The 20,733-nt window shown below is 43.7% G+C and overlaps 1 protein-coding gene across 1 annotated transcript in view; it reads left to right on the top strand.

The window, feature by feature from the left end:
- The first annotated feature begins 10,328 nt into the window (after nt 1-10,328).
- NEDD9 (neural precursor cell expressed, developmentally down-regulated 9) overlaps nt 10,329-20,733 on the top strand; it is a 26,305-nt gene continuing 15,900 nt past the window's right edge. The window contains exon 1 of the mRNA XM_007464185.1: nt 10,329-10,769. Coding sequence (XP_007464247.1) covers nt 10,329-10,769 — 441 coding nt within the window. The remainder of the gene's footprint in view (nt 10,770-20,733) is intronic.

Here is a 20,733-nt window from a genome sequence, read left to right as displayed (position 1 = left end):
TCTTTCCCTTATAAAGATCATCTTGTCAATGAGAGAATAGTCCGTTGACTAAACCTAAGATTCTTACCAGTACTTATCTTTTTTCTCCCAAATCCTGAATTCAGCCAAGGCAGATACATTAGCAAGGTATATACTTGGATGCCTATCTTTTATTTTTAGTTTAAAATATATATCATTTCTGTAGGTATGTATCCATGTTTCACGGACCCCAAAATGGGACAGATGGTCTGACAATGGGAAGGATATTTGAAACGGGGACCGTCTTGGAAAGTTTAGGAACACATGGTCGTTCTAGCTGCTTCAGAGATCAATCAGCCTTCGAAGGCATTATCCCTTTTGCCTTATGCCAGCCTTTTATCTAACTTGTTTTCAGCTTCTTATCAGGAAATTATCAAAGAGGCTTTCTTAAAGTGGATTCCGGCAAATTTTTTATATTTACCTGTAAATAATATTTACCACGTGACATTTGCTGGTAAATAATGAGGCAGTCCTTTTCTTTCTCCTTCCAGGAGTAGGAATCTTTAGCAATGAAGGAAAGCCCATTTTGAAATATGGACTGTGCAGAGAACACCTGAGAGCACTAGGCAGCGAGGGGGATTGTGTTTCAATTGCTCTTGTTGAAACCTGGCAGGATAGCTCTGTGCCTTACAGCCTGCAGCGTCTGTATCAAGCCTCCTACCTCCCTTATTAAGATCTTAATTACAGATGCAGCTTACTTCATTGCTGGAGGGAAAGAATTTAGTTTCTCTGAACTGTGTCTGTTTTTTGGTGTGGCAGGTGTAATCATCATGAGATCATTTCTGGTTTTTCTTTCCCCGGAGGAATTTTTTTGGGGGGGGGAGGAGTACAGTTCTTAAGACAGAACTTCATGAACTCATAATAGTGCAGTAATCATAACTGTGCTTTGATTTTACAGAGACCCTTTCTTCTGAAGATATCAGAGTGTTTTGCATGTATAGTTTCATGACTCCTCGTGATATTATTATAAAGAACACGTTCATTACCCGCATTGTGCAAATAGGGAAACAGAGGCATAAAAGGCAATGCTTTCATTGTCATTAGTCTTATGAGGACCAAGATTAGACTCTGTTAATTTAACAGTGTCATGTCCATCCCTCTATCCGGGGTTTCTCCACCCCAGCACTATTGACATTTAGGACTGGCTAATTCTTGGTAGTGGGGACTGTCCCTTGCATTGCAGGATGTTTAGCAGCATCCCTGGCCTCTACCCACTAGATGCCAGTTAACACACACACACACACACACACACACACACACACACACACAGTGTGACAACCAAAAATGTCTCTGAACCTTTTGCCAAATATCACCTGGGGGGACAAAATCCCCCCCAGTGAAAAATCACTGGCATAATCTCCCCTACTTCCTTCTGCTTAAAAATAATTACCTTAGTGGTTTTATGTAATAGAAGCGCAAAAATGCAATCATAAAGCTGCTTTTGCCATAATTTTATCATGACCGAGGCTGGGCTTAATGTTAACAGTTCCTAACCAAAAGGAAGCTTCCTCTTCTATGCTTAGCGCAAATTTGTTCAAGTGAATACCACAAAATACTAGGAAGCATAGGGTCTCACTAGGTCACGTGTAAACCGTCAGACCATCGCGAAGGCAACCTGAATTCTCTGAAGTCTTCCTTTGGCTTTATTTTCCTAATAGTCCACCTATTATATATAAAATATATAAATATATAAAATAGCTTTCTTCAGGGCCCAGTTCTAAATGCATGTTCCATTAATAATGGGCCTTGAAGAAAACTCTTTTATTCTCATAAACTGCTGTAGCATATGTACATGTAGGAGCTTGTCTATATCCCCAGCCACTAAACAATTTCATCAGTTTCATTTTGAGGTTTTCTTCTCCATTTGCTTCTGCCATCTTTCCTCTCTCTTCTAGCTGAGAAGCTGCAGCTTCTAAAAATTCTTTCTTGGGACTTCCCTGGTGGTGCAGTGGATAGGACTCCACGCTCCCAATGCAGGGGGCCCGGGTTCGACCCCTGGTCGGGGAACTAGATCCCACATGCATGCCACAACTAAGAGTTCGCATGCTGCAACTACGGAGCCTGCCTGCTGCAACTAAGACCTGGCGCAACCAAATAAATACATAAATATTAAAAATTCTTTCTTGAGGCAACTCTACAACTGCAGTGCTGACAGTATACGATTGTACACACCCTCTCGGCCAAGTGTGCGAATCCATTTTTTAAAACTCTTTGAGGACCTCACGAGTTAAGTAGGATAATAGCAATCAGGCACCAAACCTAGTTCAGGGGTCATCTAAAAGAGTTCCAGTGAGGGGTGATGTCCAAGTTACATCAGTTGGGTTCTGGCTGGGAGGCAAATGAAGGTTGCTAGTATGTGTACATATTGGCATTCGTGGGTTTAGATATAACTTCATACCTTGGGGGTTGCATACCTTGATGTAGGAATATAAGATATATGGGAATGTAAAAATAGGAAGATCTTTCCCTTCTTTCAGATACTTTATTAGATGTTAGAACTTGTGTGTTTTGAGTATTGAGAAATAATACAGTTTTTGGAATATACTGTAATATTTGTGGGCTAGAGTCTCCTACTCCTTTATAACTTAATTCTCATTTCACTTCCCCAAGTACCTGGATGTTAGAGGGATTTGTCTAGACAGGCAAATAGAAGTGATTTGATGCTAATACTGTAATGTTGGCTGAAATCCAGATGGTTGTTTTACCATTAATAAACCTATCTTTTGGGTGAGTGGGTGTCAGACCTTCATCATTATATGGCGCCTGTCAGATTTATCTAGGGACAGACCCTGAAAAGCGTTTGTGCCTGCCCCGTGTTTTTGATCCTTTGCCAATACACTATGCTTAAATCTATCAAAATCAGGCAACCTGGGACAAATGCTTATAAATTCTGAGGCTTAATAGCAGCATTACTAAATTCTAAGATGGAGAAGGTTCTCAGGAAGCATACCCTAGTCCAGTGGAAAACATTCCTAGATTAAGAAGGGAACCAGATGCTAGTTCTGGCTCTGCTGCTGATATAATAAGAGACCCTCTGGGTGGTAGAACGAGAAGACTAGGCGAGAGTGATCTCTGGGATCCCTTCGTAGTCTAATATTCTAGCCTAGTCGGTCTGATCAAGCCACGGGTGACTTCTGGTTCTAAGTACCCACAGAAACCTCGGTGTTTTCCCACCTTCTTTCAGACCCTCAGGAGTTACTCAAGAAAACCCCAAAGACCACAGAAGAGTGGAGAATTGAGTTCTTCAAGACATATGTATTATTTATGGTCATCAGAGTTGTGAGGAAAAGCTAACTTATTTTTCTCACATACTGTTAGCAATCAAATCCATCCTCCGCACACGGCCGAGAAGTAATAGAAGCTGGCTGTGAAGTCGCACATACATGTGTGCACGCACATAAAGAGGATGCTATGGCTAATGTTCACAAAGCTGGACCATCTTAGAGGATGCGAGGACTTGGGGCAAAGTAAATGACATGAATATTTAGAGAGAGTCCAGGTTACTCATGTAAGCTTTAAAACTACCCTAGGGGTTTAGAAGCACTTTCCAGAAAATGAAAATCATTGGCTGAAATGTGGTCCAGGTGCTAAAGGGCTCTTTGGTGGCATGGGTTGGACACACCTCCCCAGGGGTCAGGAAGTATGAGCATCATATCTTCTAACTTTTAAACCTAAAAGCCTAGTGTCTACTACTTAACAGTCTCCAGAGGATTCAACTCTTAAAAAAATTCAACATTCCAGATATCCAGTGTAAACCAAGTATTCCAAGGATCAAAATCCAGACACTTGTAGATATCCATGTTTTCTGACTATGGCTGTGTCCTTCTCTGGGGAAATCCCGCATCCCCCTGTATCCTAAAGATGAGGGTAGGAGGAAGCCAAAGGGGTTGGAATGGCCCTCAGACTGATTTTTTTTTTAATTGTAGAGTTGATTTGCAATATTGTGTTAGTTTCAGATGTATAGCAGAGTGATTCGGTCATACACATATATATGTATATATCTATATTCTTTTTTTCGATTCTTTTCCATTATCGTTTATTACAAGACACTATATTCAAAATCTTGTAATAAACGATAATGGAAAAGACCTAAGCTGATTTTTGTCGGCAGACAAACATAAAAGCACAGGATCCTTTCTTTCTCTTCTCCAGTGTGTCCTGAGACTGACCTTTCTGATGCTCATCCCTCAGCCACTTCCTTTGGGACCGATTTTCTTGACAATGGCCATTTCCTTCTTTACTGCGTGTGTGTGCACGTGTGTGTCCCTGCCAGAGTCCAGGGCTAAAGTTTGGGGGGTTGGGTACAGGAAAGCCACATTGTTGAGAATGTGGCAGCCCTGAGGCTTGGCAGGAGCTCCTGCATGATAAATATAGAATGAAGTAAAATAATAAGAGGAAGCTGGGCCATTGATGATGCTATCAGTCCGGGGGGAGGGGGGGTGACACACCAGGCATTGTGTCTCATTTTTCTTCAAACATCAGCGTGAATGGTCATGGAAATTATGTCACACACCTCTCTGTATTTGGAATAGCAGATAGTTTCCCTGGCAATAGGAGTAATAAGCTTTCTTGACATTTTGATAGTAGTGGGGGAAAAAAAAGGGCAGGGAGGAGCAGGGTGGTGTGGAAATGATCATGTGACCTGGAGCTCTCTTTACTTGCTGTAATACTGCACAGCATTTTCTTCCCCGTCCTTGGGCATAGCCTGGGAACCAGGAACCGCAGAACCCAAACATTCTGGCAAAGCATGAATGGTGTTTGGTCATCTACCACCAGATGTAGGTTGCTACACTAAAGGGAGAAAAGGTCTCTTACAGAGACCATTGTATTTAATCAGACGGGGATGGCTGGCTCCTCTTGGCCTTCCTGTTTGCTCAGTGGTTGTGGCACTAGGTGCAGGCTCCCCATCTACGTCATCATCCTGTTTTAACAGGGAGGGATGGGCTCTTTCCTGCTCGCCATCTCCCACGTTCTCTGGCTGTCAGGCTTAGGTGATTTGGACGTGCCATTTATCTTTCTGGTTCTGTTAGTTCATCTTCCCATGTCCATTTGAAAATTTCAACCGAATATCTTGCTGACATCTCTAGAAAACCATTTCACCCTCTCTGTAGAGAGCCAGGAAATCAGAGTCCAGAATCCATTTCAATTTAGCAAACACTTAATGAGTGTGTATTTTGTTTCACACACTGGATCTGAAAATGCCAAAGAAAGAACAGCTTCCCTGAACTTAAGGAGTTCCCAGTCTTGAATGGGACGGTACAAGTCGTACTATAAGAAATACTGTCACAGAGAACTAGAAAGGGAAACAATGAGATCGATTTTGGGAAGAGAACTCTTCTGGTGACGCAGAAGATGAGTTTGGAGGTGGGAAGAGGTTGAACGCAGGAAAACCAGCTGGGTAGCAATTGTCATACCTTCCCCCCGCCCCCCACCCACCCAAAAAAGTTGCTGAGGACCTGAGCGAGGAGTGGCAGTGAGGAAGAAAAGCCAGGTCCCAGCTGACCGAGGTTCAGATTGTGAAGTGACTCAGCAAACCTCTGAGGCTCTGATCTTGGGCGGCCTTATGCGTGCTGTTGTTAACTGAGAGAGATCAGGAGAAAGGGGTTTTGCACTTGTTCAGTGAGAGGTGAAGATACTCATTAGACAACTGGAAATATGGGACTGGAGAGCAGAGGAAATATGGAGGCTGGAGCTGTGGATCTGAGTGTTACCTGTGTGTTTAGATGCCATCGGCATGGATGAGACGTCCTGTAGAGAGCAAACTCATAGAGACGAGAGATCCCTTTGGAACATGACCACTAAAGGGACAGGAAAAGAAATTAGTCTGTGAAGGAGGAGAAAGATGAGTGGTCATGGGAACAAGGGAAGAGGGAGGACCGGGATGTGGAATCATGGGAGCCAAGGACAGTTTCTTCTCAAAGATCAGGGTGGGGTCAATGCTAGAGGCTGCTACAATTAGGATCCCTCAAATAGGATTTGTGACTCTAAATGCAGATTTCCCATCCTAATTAGAACCACTGCTTTTGTAGCACAAGCCTCTGACTTTATTCAATACCGTCCTAATTCTGGAGCTGGAGACAAGAGGCCCGTGTTCTTAGCTCTATGACCTTCTAGCCAGCTGACTTGGCAAATCATTAACTTCTTGGGCCTCATTTTTCTCATTTGTAAAGTGAACGAGTTGAACTGTAATTGTTTGAAGTGCCTCTGGCTTTCAAGTTCTATGACCCAACTGTTTGGGTGCTTTGCCAAGCTCTAGCTGCATTTCTAACTGCCAGCCTCTGGAGGCTAACCATCCAGCTGGATATAGGATTACATAGCTCTCTTATCTTTCCTTGATGTGTTTCTGTGTTGACCTTTCCTGCCCTGGAGATAAATATCCCAGGGAGGGTGGGAGAAGGAGTAGGTCTTGAATAGACAAACTGCCTCTCCTGGGTTTTTGTAAGATATTCAGATAATCACCTTCTGACTTTGTGGCCTTAAGGAATCACTTCTCTGCCCTGAAGGAAAGGGTCCCTCCACCTTGTCCTAGCCAGAGAAATTAACTCTTGATCTGCCTGTGCACTTTTGAATGAGAGGGTTTGTGTTCTGGCTGAAGTTAACTTTGCTGTTATCTCCTTACTAAACTCTTGCCTCAACGCACCAAGTATTTTCAAAAGCCAAGCTCTTTACCCGTGTTATTCCGTACTTTCTGATGGATTGTACTCTTCTGGAATCTAATGAGATGTATCCATAATTTGTCCGGTAATGATAATAATAATATAATATCAATAATGTTATAATTATATAATATTAATAATATTGTGATAATATTAATATAATGATATATCATTATAATTAATATAATTAATTATATAATAATTCGAATAGTGTTATATATTATATTAATATAATTGGTTATATTAATATGATATATAATAATATTAGGAATTATATTAGTAATATATCATTATTATTATTTTGTCTCAGAATGTCCCTTGAATGCAACCAGTAGTTTCATTATTGCTATTTATAGGCAAATACTCAACAAGAGGTTGCGGTGACCAGAGCTCATTATTAATTCAGAGAGGTACTGCTTCAAGATGCAGCTCTCCTGAAGCGTAATTGTGAGCAAGAGAAATATCAGATGTGTATAAATATACACATAATAACAACATTAGAATGGAACCGACCTTTGATTGAGAACTGTGGAGGTGATCTGCTAGGAAGCGTAAGATCAAAGCGCCATCAGCACATTAAATAAAGAGTCATATCTTCCCAAGTCTCCCGCGATGTTAAAGTACTTGACTTGAATTAACTCACTGAATGCTCACTGCAAACCCATGGCATAGGTATGTTATCCTCATTCTCATTTTACAGATGAGGAAGTTAAGGTGCCAATGGGAAAAGTAACCTGCCCAAGTCACACAGCCAGGACCCCAAACCCCAGGAACTGATTTATTCCATAGACATGACAAAAAGAATTGTCACCTTCAGAGCTTTACTGTAAAATGGAATGGAGCCCAGTTAGGAAGACATTGTGTAGTAGAGCTAAGGTGGCTTAGAGTTCTGGAAAGAGAACTGAGCCAAGAGACCACAGTTCTCTTCCCATCTGTGACTCCACCGGTGTGGCCTTGGGCAGATGATAAACCGCCCCTCACCCCAGATCTGTTTCCTCATCTGTAAAACAGGGAGGTCAGGTCCAGGTGTTCTCTGAAGGTGTCAGGAGCCGTAACCTCCTGTGTGGGAGAGTGGCTGGCTGTAGACATTGGCTCCCTGTAGCTGGCACACATATTAAATAACTTATTCCCATTCACCCGAGGCTGAGAATAACTCTCAGCATGTGAGGTGTCAAGCTGGCACCGGCTGCTTCCACTAGCAGCCACGCCAAGCTCTCTGAATCCCAATCTCTGGGAGTGGGGAGGGAGGACAGCTAGTCCGAAATCACCTTGTGATCATCTTGTGCATCCACAAGAGGCTCTCCAGGTTTTCCTGGAGAAGTGTGCTGCTTAGCTGGTGGTGGGAAGGTCACTGCAACAGGAGACGAAGAACATCCAGGACAGCCTTCGTACAGGGATTTCTATCTGCCTTGAGACAGGCGTGGTCTGGGGCTCTAATTCACTGCTTGATGGAGCTCCGTGGACGTGACCCAACTCCGAATGCCTGGAGTTCATGCACGCTGATGAGGCCTGTGGTCCTTCACCTTCTACTGTTTTCTGTTTCTTTTCTTTCCCTTCTTGGTAGCCAATGTAATAGCACAGCTCTCCACCCTCGGCTCCCATAGGACTGGTCCCGCCCCTATCACTTCTGATTTCACCACAGGGCCTCCTTGCCAGCCATTCCCAGTTGTTGAATGGGCCCCAGAGAAAGGGGTGGAGACCAGAGCCATCAGCTCACCCCCTGCTCTATCATCACAGTACAACTTGGGTGGAGTAATTTCCTTCTGATCATTTAGGTACAAAGGACCAGCATCTGTCTTCTTCAACTCGATGGCTTTTCTTTCAATAACGGGACACCCAAACCCAAACGATGGAAGAAGAGAACAAGAGATTTTAGGATTAGGACACATCCTTAAATGGTTCCTCAAACTAGGATACAGTGCTGTATGGTTTTATCTTTCAGTATGTGGACTTTTAATTGTTAGAAGGAACACAAAGCTTCCTAGAATATAGACACTAAGTAAAACGTTCACCGGAACCCAAAGCCCTCAATATCCCTTTAGCTTCCCTTACTGCTCACCTGTCCACATCATAGACTTCCTGGATCAGAAAACTGTCAAGAACAAGGACTTCAACCTTATTCTTAAAGAGCATCACCAGGCTTCCTGGGCACTGAGCTCTAGGGCTTTATCTCCTTTCCTCACTGACTAAGAGAACTGTGGTTAACAGTAAAAGTAGGAGCCCCCAGCTGCTGACTGGGGGCAGACCCTCCCACAGCACAGCGCCTCCACAGCAGAGAACTAGCCCACGGTGCAAGACCCGCGGTTACGGGGCGGAGTACAGGGGGAGATGATTAACGGATGTCAGTGGTAAAGGAATGAAAAGCATGAAGCTGAAAGATCGAATCCACATTTTTAGAGAAAACAGGGGGCAGAAGTCCAAACAACAACAGCCCCAAGTGCCACGAATGTGTAGTCACAATACACTCCGGCCAATCAGCGGTCTTTTCCCCACAAGTGATCATCATCACAGTGACACCTAGTGCGTCCCAACTTTCTAGCGAAGCACTAGGGAGATCACTTTGAGTTTTCTGACGGCTTGCTATGAATTTACAACGTTCCCCGACTCCTCTGTGTGCTGGGAAGGAGCAGGCATGGGGTGATGGCTGCCATCGTGCTGCGAAATGTGACTGATGCCAAGAAATGAAATCTTTGGAGCCTTTGAAAGGCTTCCAAGAATGTCAGCATGTACTGCCTGCCCGCTCTCTGCTGAATGCCTACTTTGGCTGTCTGCTTAGTACTGAAAGTGCCAGACAGGCCTTCACACAAAGAAAGAAAGTGTTTGGGGCCCATGAAAGGGGAAAGCAGAGCCTTCCCGATGTGAATGGTGAGATTCAAGAAGGAGGAAATAAAGTGGCAGGGTGAGGAGGGGCCCTCAGGAAAGATAGGAATAAAAGACCAAAGAGGAAGAGATGGTATCTATCTACCTACGCAGGATAACTTCTTTGTAGCTCCCCGTGGTCAAATCTGGAGATGCAGACTTACCATCACACTACACTCCATGCTTGCTTAGCATGGAAAGATCGCTTGCTTGTAGATTCTCCACGTATCCAAGGACCTCTTGATCAACTGAGAATAAGAATTTTTAAGCCCTGCCAAGTCAGAGATCAGTGTACCTCTGTTTCCATTTTAACACTGAATATCAGTGCCATTTGTGCTGCTTGTTATTGGGGATTTTCTTTGACTCATTTTGCCTCCAATATATTAACAAAATAAGAGATGTCTGTTGTAGTACATCTGAATATTTTGGAATATTTTATTCCTTAGACTGGGTTTAAGAAGGGAAGAGAAATGTTTTGTAGAATGAACCGTTCTCTAACCCTTAGCCATGCTACTCATAACTCCCTGGGCACAGCATGTACTGCTGGAAGAAAGCACTCTGTGGCGTTCTGAGCTTTTCCAAGGAGGCTGTCTGATGTCATTGGTGGCAGACACAGTATGTATGGATCTGTCTTCTGTCTGCGCCATCTGCTTTTCTCCTTACAGGCTATTGTTCAGATTCTTCTCTTCTCTCCAGGAAGTGTGCCTCTCCATCAGAGCACGGGCTTTAGGTGTTAAAGGGACTGAGCTACTATTCTAATGTGGATTCCCTCTGTTCTTTCCTTCCTAGAATCTTATGGCAAGGGCCTTATACGACAACGTCCCAGAGTGTGCTGAGGAGCTGGCCTTTCGCAAGGGAGACATCCTGACTGTCATAGAGCAGAACACAGGAGGACTGGAAGGATGGTGGCTCTGCTCCTTACACGGTCGGCAAGGCATTGTCCCGGGCAACCGGGTGAAGCTTCTGATTGGCCCCGTGCAGGAGACCTCCTCCAGTCAGGACCCGCCTACTTCTGGACTGATGCACCAGCCCTTTGGCCAACAGAAGCTCTATCAAATGCCAAACCTCCAGGGTGCCCCTCGAGACACCATCTACCAAGTGCCACCTTCCTACCAAAATCAGGGAATTTACCAAGTACCCACTGGCCATGGTACCCAGGAACAAGATGTGTATCAAGTCCCACCATCAGTGCAGAGAGGCATTGCAGGGGCTAATGGTCCCCACTTAAGTAAAAAGGTGAGTGAACAACAGACTGGATTTTTGTTCTTAATTTTTTCCACTGTACTCAAAGCGTGTGTGTGTGTGTGTGTGTGTGTGTTTGCGCTCCTAAAATAAGAACTTGAAGCTTCCAAGAAGTACATCAAAGTAGTAAGTATATCTTCCAAGAAGTAAGAATATCGAAATACCCTAGCTTGGGTATTATTTTTCCATTCATTGGTCAGCAAAACCTTCTTGAACGCCCACCCTGTGCCAGGTACTGTTGATCCATCGCCATTATGAGTTCCCGAGCCATGCCAGGTCATAGTGCATCATCAAGTGTTTCTCTCCAAATTTCTGATAGACCTGCTTCTAGACCTGGACACTGCACTCAGTTCCCAGTCTTTTCTCTTTCTCCCTTGAGTGGTACAAGGCACCACATTTTGCACAAGCGCAAGCACCACATTTTGCCAACCAACTTGTTCTGGAGAGTCGTCAGCTTCAAGGTTGGCTCATTTAAAACACATAGACTAGTGAATTTAGAAAAGAGCCATCCTCTTGTCCTTCGAGTCATTCCTATAATAATACCTGAGGTGGTGGGTGAAGATAGTGGGGCTAGGGTATTTAGGAAGGCATCATTTTAAAAAAAAAAAAAAAAAAAAGGAAGGCCCTCTTCAGCACTCTGTATAATTCCAAATGCCCTAACAATTTGAGATAAGTAGAAAACCGATTTAATTTCAAGCATCTAGTATACTTTCAATGCTTGTGATACAGTGATGAATTCAAGAGTGAATCTAGCCTCCATGATACTTACGCTGTAGTAAGGAGACATAAGCAGACACTGAATGTCAGGTGGGGAATTGTGCTGTGAAGAAAATAATACCAGTGAACTTGTGGAGGGTAGTAGCCAACACAAAGGTGATGCTCCTGGGAGCGTTGCAGGGGAAGGCTTTTCTCTTCAGTTTGCTGGCAAATTCCAAGGGCCTACAGTGGGTCCAGTGAGGTTTGGTATTAAGAAGGGACTAATTTAACAGAATAAGAAAAGATCCCTGAATCACAAGAGGAAAGATGCAGTTGGACGCCAGAAAGAGCTGTTGATGCTTAGAACATGACGTATACATGTGCCCTGCCTTGCGAAAACCTAATACAGTGTTTGAATTTACAGTCCCAAGTAGATTATGGAATATCTATTTGCATGATAATGGAATCCTCTGTTGGAAAAAATAAAGGAGGGGGTGGTGATTTACTGTTGGATTCCTTAAATAACAAAGCCAGGAATGTATTTTCAAATCACCTTTTATACAAAACGTGTGTTTTACAAAACACTGCTCAAGAGCACAGGTGTTACATAAGCTGAGTGTATAAACATTAGGAGGAATTCCTCAAGAAGTTAACAGTTTTCCAACTTGTATTGCCTGGGACAATGATCCCTGTCTGGGGGTCACAGACTGCGCCCGTGACCTTTCAAAGTCCTTCTTACCCCAGGGATTTTAGATTCAAAGGGAGAGTCAAACCAGGCCTCTATTTCCAGAGGGAGAAAGAACAGTTGAAAGGTGTGGCTATAAATAAATAACTTCTCTCATTTGTAGCCCTGCTTGTGTGCATCTTAAAAATAGCCCTCCCTCATCGGAGCTGGTGTGAGGCTGACAGGGGAGGCCGGCACGGGAAATGCTTGGCTGAAAGGTGGTGGGGTCTGAGCTTTCATCGCCGTTTATTCTGGCAGGAAGGTGACATGTTTTTCTCTTTAGACTCTACCTTTTTAGTTCCAAGTCTGAAAAGTCTAAAACTTCAGACTTCTTCCCACGTCATTTGCTATAGCTGTATTTCAGGTGTGTTCCTGGACCCTTGATCCATTTAGAGGGGAGAGAGTTTGACACACCTTCCCTTGGATGGAGGTTGGAGTGCCGGGGTTACCATTGGGCACTTGAACTCAGTGTTTTTGTTTTTGTTTTTAATTCTAAAATCAGTGGAAGGTTTTATGTTTAGCAAGAGGTAGGTGGTTCCTGTAGGGGGAAGCCAGCTTCCGGAAGGGCACTCTGCCAGCCCTTCCAGGGGATGCCACAGACCTGGGGGAGGCTTGACCAGAGCTCAGGGGTAGGCAGTGCCCCAAGTGCTGCGCTTCAAGCATTCGGGGTCTGAGGTGGTAACGTGGTGAGGCAGGAGGGGACGGTCCTGGCTCTTCCCTGACAAACACCGTGTTCTCTAGGACACCTGACCTCACCCTGAGTCACCTTAGTGCCCCTGGTCCTCAGGCTGCCGCCTCCATCCTGTCCACTGGACCACTGGCTCACGCCCCATGGGAGTGGGTGTGCCCTCTCCTTTCCTTTCCTCTCCCTCTCTTCCTTCTTTCCTTCTTTTCTCTCTCTCTCCCACCCCCTTTTTTTGCTTTCTTTCCCCCTTTCTTTCTTCCCTCCTTCCTTCCTTCCTTCCTTTGTAGTGGAGATGGCTTGGCTGCTAACAGGTGATTTTAACCTTCTGAGTAAAAGCAGCTGCTTTAAAAACTTCCATCAACATCTCCCTCGGTGACGTTTCTGACTCAAGACCTTCTCAATGGGTGAGAATCATACTAATGACTTAAGCCAAGGCTCCAAGAGTTAATCTCAGTACGGGGGGATCCAGCAGGGTTTGTTTTGAGTTCTCATTGTAGTAGTTTTGCTGACTTACTAAATAGCCCCATACCCGTTTTTCTCTTTTAATTTCCCATCTGTAAAATCATGGTGAACCCAGAACTGGACATTCCTGGTAGCTTACGTCATAGTCCTTAAAAGCTATTAAAGGAGAGAAAGAGGAGGCAGTAGAATCTTGTTCTGAATCACTAAAGTGTGGTTCTAAAATCTTAGGGAACATAAGCATCAACCAGAGAGCTAGAGAAGGTGAGTTGAGATGCAGATTCCCAGGCCCCCCAGACTCTAGCCCCAGGGCCGAGGAATATGCATTTTAGTACGCTCCTGGGATAGTTCTGGGGGAGGTGGTCCAGGACTGCACTTTGAGAAGCATTGTTACAGGGCCATGAAGGGGGTTGGATATGTTCCAACCTGTGATTCGGGACTTTCCACAGTTAAAGATTCCCTTGATGTTGCTACAGACTGTGGGCTTCAGAAATTTTATCCACCACAGTTTTTTCTACTAATGAATCACATAGGAAAAAAAAAAAGACAGTGAATTCTGCCTTGTATCACTCCAACTTTGCTGTCTGGGAAACTCCAGCCCCCACCCACCTTCTTGCATCCCATCCACGTAAAATGAGATTCATCACTTACTAAGTCAGTGGTTAGAGAGAGAAAGAAAATCATATAATCTCCACCCTTTCCTGAAACAAGAAGACAGCATGAGGATTGTGAAAAGAGCCTGGGCTCTGGGGTGAGGGCGACTCCTGGTTCTGTTTCTTTGGTAACTGTTAATCCCTTGGCAAGTTACTGAACTTCTTTAGACTTCAGTTTCCTCATCTGTCGAATGGGAATAATCATAACTATCTCCTAGGGTTGCTATGAGAATTCAGTGAGACACTGTATAGAAAGGACCTGGCACAGAGTTTCGCAAAGCAGGGGCTTAAAAAATTAGTGCCCCTTGCTTTGATTTTCTTTCCTTTCTCAGAGTTTATTTTGAACTGATCAGCCCCATTTGTGTTTCATACTCTGCACTGAATATGCAACTACTTTATTGCTAACATATATGCTGTTCTCTTTAAGTGTGTGGCTCTCCAGAAATTTTGTACAGGGTGGAAAGAACTCTCAAAGTTATCTGGAAACCATATACACTGACACCTTGACTTAATTTCATTGGTCTTTTTCACTCTGGGTCTTGTGTGCAGGGCCGTTTTATCCATTAGGCATTGTGGGCAGAATGCCGGAAGTCTACGAGAACGTTGGAGCACTGAATAAAAAGTCTTGGCTCCGAAATATGAAACACAAAAACTGCAAAATAGAAATTAATAAATGTTTAGACAAAAGTGCAGGAAACAACACAACGTCAACCTCATTAATTGTTACATTTTGATGTCATAACTGTTTCATTACATGTGAAAACAATTTGTAGGTTAGATTTTTCTCTCTTTGCAAAGACTTCTAAATATGCCTGTGATTGCCAAGAACTCACAGGCATTTCTAAATTAAATGAGTTACTCATAGTCCAATAATTTGAAAAGCTGAATTATATTTTTAAGAAGTGTCTTCAATTTTTTAAAGGCAAAATTGTAGTTAATATGGGACTGTGGTTTGGAGGGGACGATTTAGACCCAAACTTCAAAAGCATAAGGTCTACAAAGGTCTAAAAGAGCTTAATTTCTCTCCTTCAAAGATCAAAACCTGCCACCTGACTTCATCCATTTTGTGCCTGACCTTCACAGGGAATTATGTGTGTTTCTCTGATTATCCTTTGGACATGTCGCTTTTATTCTAACTGGTGGAATTAGATTTGCTTTGCATCCTTCTGAAGATCAGTTTGGGGCTAAATTATGAATTCCATTAAGGCAGGCAGAGGCCATGGCTGTCTCTTTACTGCTATAGGCCAAGCTCATAGTAAACCATCAGCACACAGATAACGAGTGAATGCACAGGCAGAAGTGAGAAACGAAGCATTTAATTTGAGTTGAGCTTTAAATAAGCTGAAAAGTGGTTCTGATCTTATCACCCCTTCACCATCACACACGAGTCAAATCCCATGTCCAGCTCATTAGTCTGTTAGGACATATGTCAGATTTTACATGGTCATTTTCCCCCAGAAGGGTCTTGGAGAGTGTCACCATCTGTTTTCTGAAATGTTAACTCTCCGTTCACAACAAATGAGCATCCGAAGCCTGATGTCACATTCAACTTTTCTAAGGGCCTTTTAGGCATTTTGCCAAATTTAGACAACAAGATTAGTTAACACATCTGTAGTCATCTAAAAAGGAGAACCACACTTTTCCCACTGAGGAACACTGCCTGCTTCACCTATGCTATTATGTATCTACTGCCTTTCCTCATCTGTGCTACCTGTGAACTCCTATTCATACTTTAAAACCCATTTCAATGTTCATCTCCTTTGTGAAGCTTTCTCTGCACCCCAACAGTTTCTCTTGCCTCTGTGGTCCCAAAATATGTTGTAATGTCACTTAATCTCAAGGGAGCACACAGGCTTATTAAAACTTTAATGGCCCACATTTATAGTGTGTATGATGGACTGGGCAAGTACTGCTTTGGGGATGGCACTCAGTAAACTCAAGTAACAGTAAGATTTATCCAAACCCCATGACATCATCTTTAAAGACCATTTCCTACCTTCCAAGGTGAGACATAGCCAAATATTGGCAGGAAATGATTCAAAGATTTTAACCAGGTCTTCCAGGCTCATTCCTTGAAAGGTAATATAAGAACCATAAATAGTTTATGCTACAATGTTTAGACACTTCTTAGACACTGAGTCATCATAAATTACACACACATGCGGGCACACACACACACCCAAAGCCTTAGGGAACTGAGGACTTCCCTTATTGGGATGTGAAGCATTGCGAAATCTGGTTGCCCAGAACAACACTCATATACCAGCAAACCAACTGCTATATATTAGCAGTATGATTTGTCTACCAACAAGTAAAAATAGATTAAGAGGAAATGAAAGCTCCCAGAGAAGATAAACTCTGACTTCACCTCACATTCCTTTGTTCCCTTCCTACACACACACACACACACACACACACACACACACACACACACACACACACACAAAATCATACACACCCTCAAAAATACTGGGGAGAATCAGAGTTTGACAGGGCAGAGGGTACCTCCAGTTTCTTCACTTATAAACTCAATAAAATATGACCCTGTTCCAGAATTATATATTCCTATATAAAGATAATCCTGATTTAAATGAATTTTTTTCCTCAATACCATGGCTCTTTAGTGTATGCAGAGAAGTGATTGTTCACCTAAAATCTCCACCCTCAAGAGTCAAGATAAAATTTAAATCTTACACAAAATTCAAGGTCCTTGAGCATTTCAAGGGCTCTGTGACCTCACTTTAAAAAGGAAAAGTATCTCTTCCCAGTTAAGTCACCCATGCCAGTGGAATGAGCAAACCGTAACACCTCCTTAGAAATGAACAAAGGTCTTTTTTGTTTGGTCAATGCCAAGGCCTTCAAACTTGGTGGCAATTGCTTATAAAACTCATAGATAATGCATATTTCTAGGAACGATTTAGTAACTTCTTACAAACTCACGATGAAGCGAACAGAGGTAATCTTCCTTCCTTCCTGAATGATTTCATGCTAAGTGACTGTGCTTATCAGAGAGACTAGGTCAGCATCATACATAGTATGTTGGCTGGCTCAGCCAGCATTTGTGAGGGAGAGAAAAGAATACGGAATTTTGGTGATTTGACAGTAAAACTGAGACTATTGGTTGAACGCGTTTTTAAAAGCAGACTTGTCTGAGTCCCTTGTGCAAAATGCAGAGCTGGGCGCCTTCTTAAATAGCTGTGCCGTGAGCCTTGTCCAGGTCCCCGTCCAGAGAGGCACCCTGCTCCTGTCTAAGGGGTGCAGGTGCGACTCACTCGGGACGTGTATGTCTCCCTTCAAAGCTGTGATTCCAGCAACGTGTGAAGGGCACCAAGGAGTCCCATTTTTAAAGGGACCCCACAGTCGATCAATTTTTGAAGCCAAAACAAATCCCTTAGCAAGGCCATAATCACATCGGATTTATCTGAATAATTTTTATAATACTTACTTTTCTTAAAGCATGGTGTGCTTAAACCAGTTATTTCTCAGAATAGTTACGCGTTTTCACGTTTCAGCATGTTGTTAAGCTACTCACTTGAGAATCATTTTAGATCTAAAGTGGGGTGACTTGCAGGTGCCTTTGAGCTTGGTTGCACATTAGGGGCGTTACGTGCATAATCTCATCTAACCCTCCCAACAGTCTCATTAGGTGTTCGTCACAACCTCCACTTTACAGGGGAGGAATCTGAGGTCTGAGAAGTGAGCTTGCTGAGGGACATACCTCTAGGAAGAGGCAGGATTGATATTTGAGCCCACATCTGTCTGACTCTGAAGCTAATGACTTTTACATCGCAGCTAATGGTTGATGTTGCCAAGCCCTAAAATAAGAGGGCATATTTAAACGCTTCATGAGCAATTCCAGCTCACCAGAACCCTGTGTGCTAAAAAGCATCCTGTTGGTCAGAAAGAATGAAAGGCGCCACCAAAGGCTCCCACCTCAGATCCAGAGCGTAGCCTCAGTGCTGAAGGAGTCTGAGTTAACGACCAAGGAGATGCCCGCCACCCGGCTGCAGTCACTTGCTCCAGGGCAGGCTGACCCTCAGACGGCCTGAGCGGGTCATCAAGGTGCTGTAAAGACCGTGGTACCAACGTACTGCTACGTTGGCTTTCTCTGCCATTGGAAACACCGTCTTTTTTTTTTTTTTTGTGGTAGGCGGGCCTCTCACTGTTGCGGCCTCTCCCGTTGCGGAGCACAGGCTCCGGACGTGCAGGCTCAGCAGCCATGGCTCACAGGCCCAGCCGCTCCGCGGCATGTGGGATCTTCCCGGGCCGGGGCACGAACCCATCTTTTCAAATGACTTCACATTGCTCCAAGTAAATAACTTCATTTAACCAGATACAGTCAAATCTCCCAGAACTGGCTTGCCAGTGTGAAAGGGACACCCCCAAAATATAAGATACCCAGATTTCAAGTTTTTCTTCTCAAATAAGGAAGTGACTTTCTTTAGGAGTATTTATTTGTGAAGTTAGAGAAGTATTTATTTGTGAAGTTAATCTGTCTCACTGTGTAGCCAACGTGGCACTGGAAGGGGGGGGCCCTGATGGGCTGCTGGACCCCACTAACCGAGGTGCTCCTTCACACCCCTGTGGCCATCGAGCTGAATAACCTCTGAACTTTAGTCCCCTCAACTGTGAAATGCAGAGTAGGGTTGGATTATCGCTTAATGGTCTTGGCTAAAATTTTATGACCCAGACACCCTTATCTGATTCTTTCCCAGAGTCACTTGAAAAGTTTAGTAAAATGACTTGGCCTCAAGATTCTTAAGAAAGAAGAAAAGACACTTAGGCGTTGAGGTAAATTTCAGTTGACCCCTACGTTTTGGCATATCCTTCTTTTACCTTCCTTTAGGATCCTGTCCACCTTTCTATCTGGAAACCGCAGTCTCCTTTAGAGGATAGAACCATGTCTTAGAAAGCAAGGAGCTGGTAGGAGCACGGGAGAGGGGGGTCGGGGGTGCTGAGCGGGCGGCCGCAGAGTTTGCAGACGTGGTCCCATACATGAGAACCCTTCCGGGGAGCACCCCGTTAAGAACTCTGCTCCCTGCTTTGTTACCAAGAGCTAAGAAAGTGTGTCATCCTGGAACTCGTTTTCTGCCCATTTTCCTCTGTGTCACCCTCTCGGCTTGGGTGAGACCCTTGATGAGTCTGATGCCTCTTGAAGTGACAGCCCTGCCGCAGCCTTGGGTCAGTGCCATTCAGAGCTGGCACCAAGTTCTGCCATGTGAGCTGTTTGCTCCATCCTCCATCATGTCGTGTCTCCCAGTTAAGTCACAGCGTCTTTCCTGTCCCTATTTAGGAGGAGATGATACCCATAGGCATCTGGGCGCAGAAATTCTCATCCCTTTCCTCTTTCCATAATCGCATCCCTTTAGGGCTGTCTGTGGGCACCTCTCTAAAATCCAATTCAAAATCTAGATTTAGTGCTTAGTGGTTTATTGAATTTATTTGGACAAAAAAAGAACCAAAATGCTCGTGCCTTTTATAGTTTTCACTCAAAGAACATTTCGGTCCATGAGATATAAAAAAATGGCTCTGTTGTGCCCATCTCTGTCCCGGGCTGTATTCAGCTTCGTCCAGAGAAACACCTCAAACGCTTGCAGAACCCAGGAGTCATTTCCCATCATGTTCTTTCATGTTTAAAGGCTTCTAGCTGCTCTTTGGCGCTTGGTCACTCCACAACTAAATATTGCTTTAGCACTTGCTACACAAAGAGCTTCCTGAAAGCAGCAGGGGAGACATGCTGGAGGCCTGACAATCGGGGCACTGTTTGTATGGAGTGGTTTGCCGCCCGAACGCTGTGTCAAAGGAAAGTGACCCAAGAGCGCCATTCCACCTCTGAGCTTTCAGTTATGACTCATTTGAAAAAAGAGCCTGGCCGTGATTTAGACGTGGCTAGCAAAAGGCTACATTCTAGCATAAAATCAGACATCAAAATGTCTTTGAAGGAAAGTAAATCACCTCCCAAAATACAGGGGGAGAAATCTTGATGAGCACGAGAGAAGCAGTAGGAAGGGTTAACGGTGCACGGGGCCCATGAGGGTGTATTTTAAAGGCCGGACTCAGTTTTCATTATATTGTTGCTACAACAAGTAAATAAATGAGCTCACTGCTACACCCAAGTGGGGCAGAAAGAATTTATAGAGAATTAATAAATCCAGTCAGAGAAAAGCAACAAGTAATCTTGGATTTTAAACAGACAAACCTCCATAACTTTGCAGTTTCTGAAAATGGGATCCAAGTTCTAATGAGCAGCCACTGATAATTCTGATGTTTCTTTTCCTAGGGTTTTCTTTAAAGGGAAAGGGTCACACAGTTCATGGGCTTTAAGACAAAGAGGTTATTATAAGATCAAATAAATACTGTGGTGGCTCTGTTCATGCTTTTTAAGGGCATTTAAGTGAAATAAGCCCTTTCCAACAGGCAGTTTAAGAAATCAAAATACTCTTGTTAATGCACACGTCCCAGAGATAGTATAAATAAAACGGTGTCAAGGAATTAAAGAAAGACAGGAAGCAATGTAATTTTACTTTCCACGTACGTCTAGAAAAATGCAAAAGATGGCTGCTAATCAATGAGGCCTACTTTTGAATTCAGATGATCTTAGGTGCTGTTAATGGCGAGGTTATAAATCTGTACTGTAATCATTATGGCACAGTGGCACTTTTTAACTTCTCAACAGTTACCCATTACATTTCCTGAGCACCACCTGGGCTGCCCAGTTCTTGGCTAGGCCTTAGGGCAGAA

Source organism: Lipotes vexillifer, unplaced genomic scaffold, assembly GCF_000442215.2.
Source record: "Lipotes vexillifer unplaced genomic scaffold, Lipotes_vexillifer_v1.1 scaffold1773, whole genome shotgun sequence".
Classification (NCBI taxonomy): domain Eukaryota; kingdom Metazoa; phylum Chordata; class Mammalia; order Artiodactyla; family Lipotidae; genus Lipotes; species Lipotes vexillifer.
Note: the sequence above shows the minus strand (reverse complement) of the source record. Positions and strands in the feature narration are given on the sequence as shown.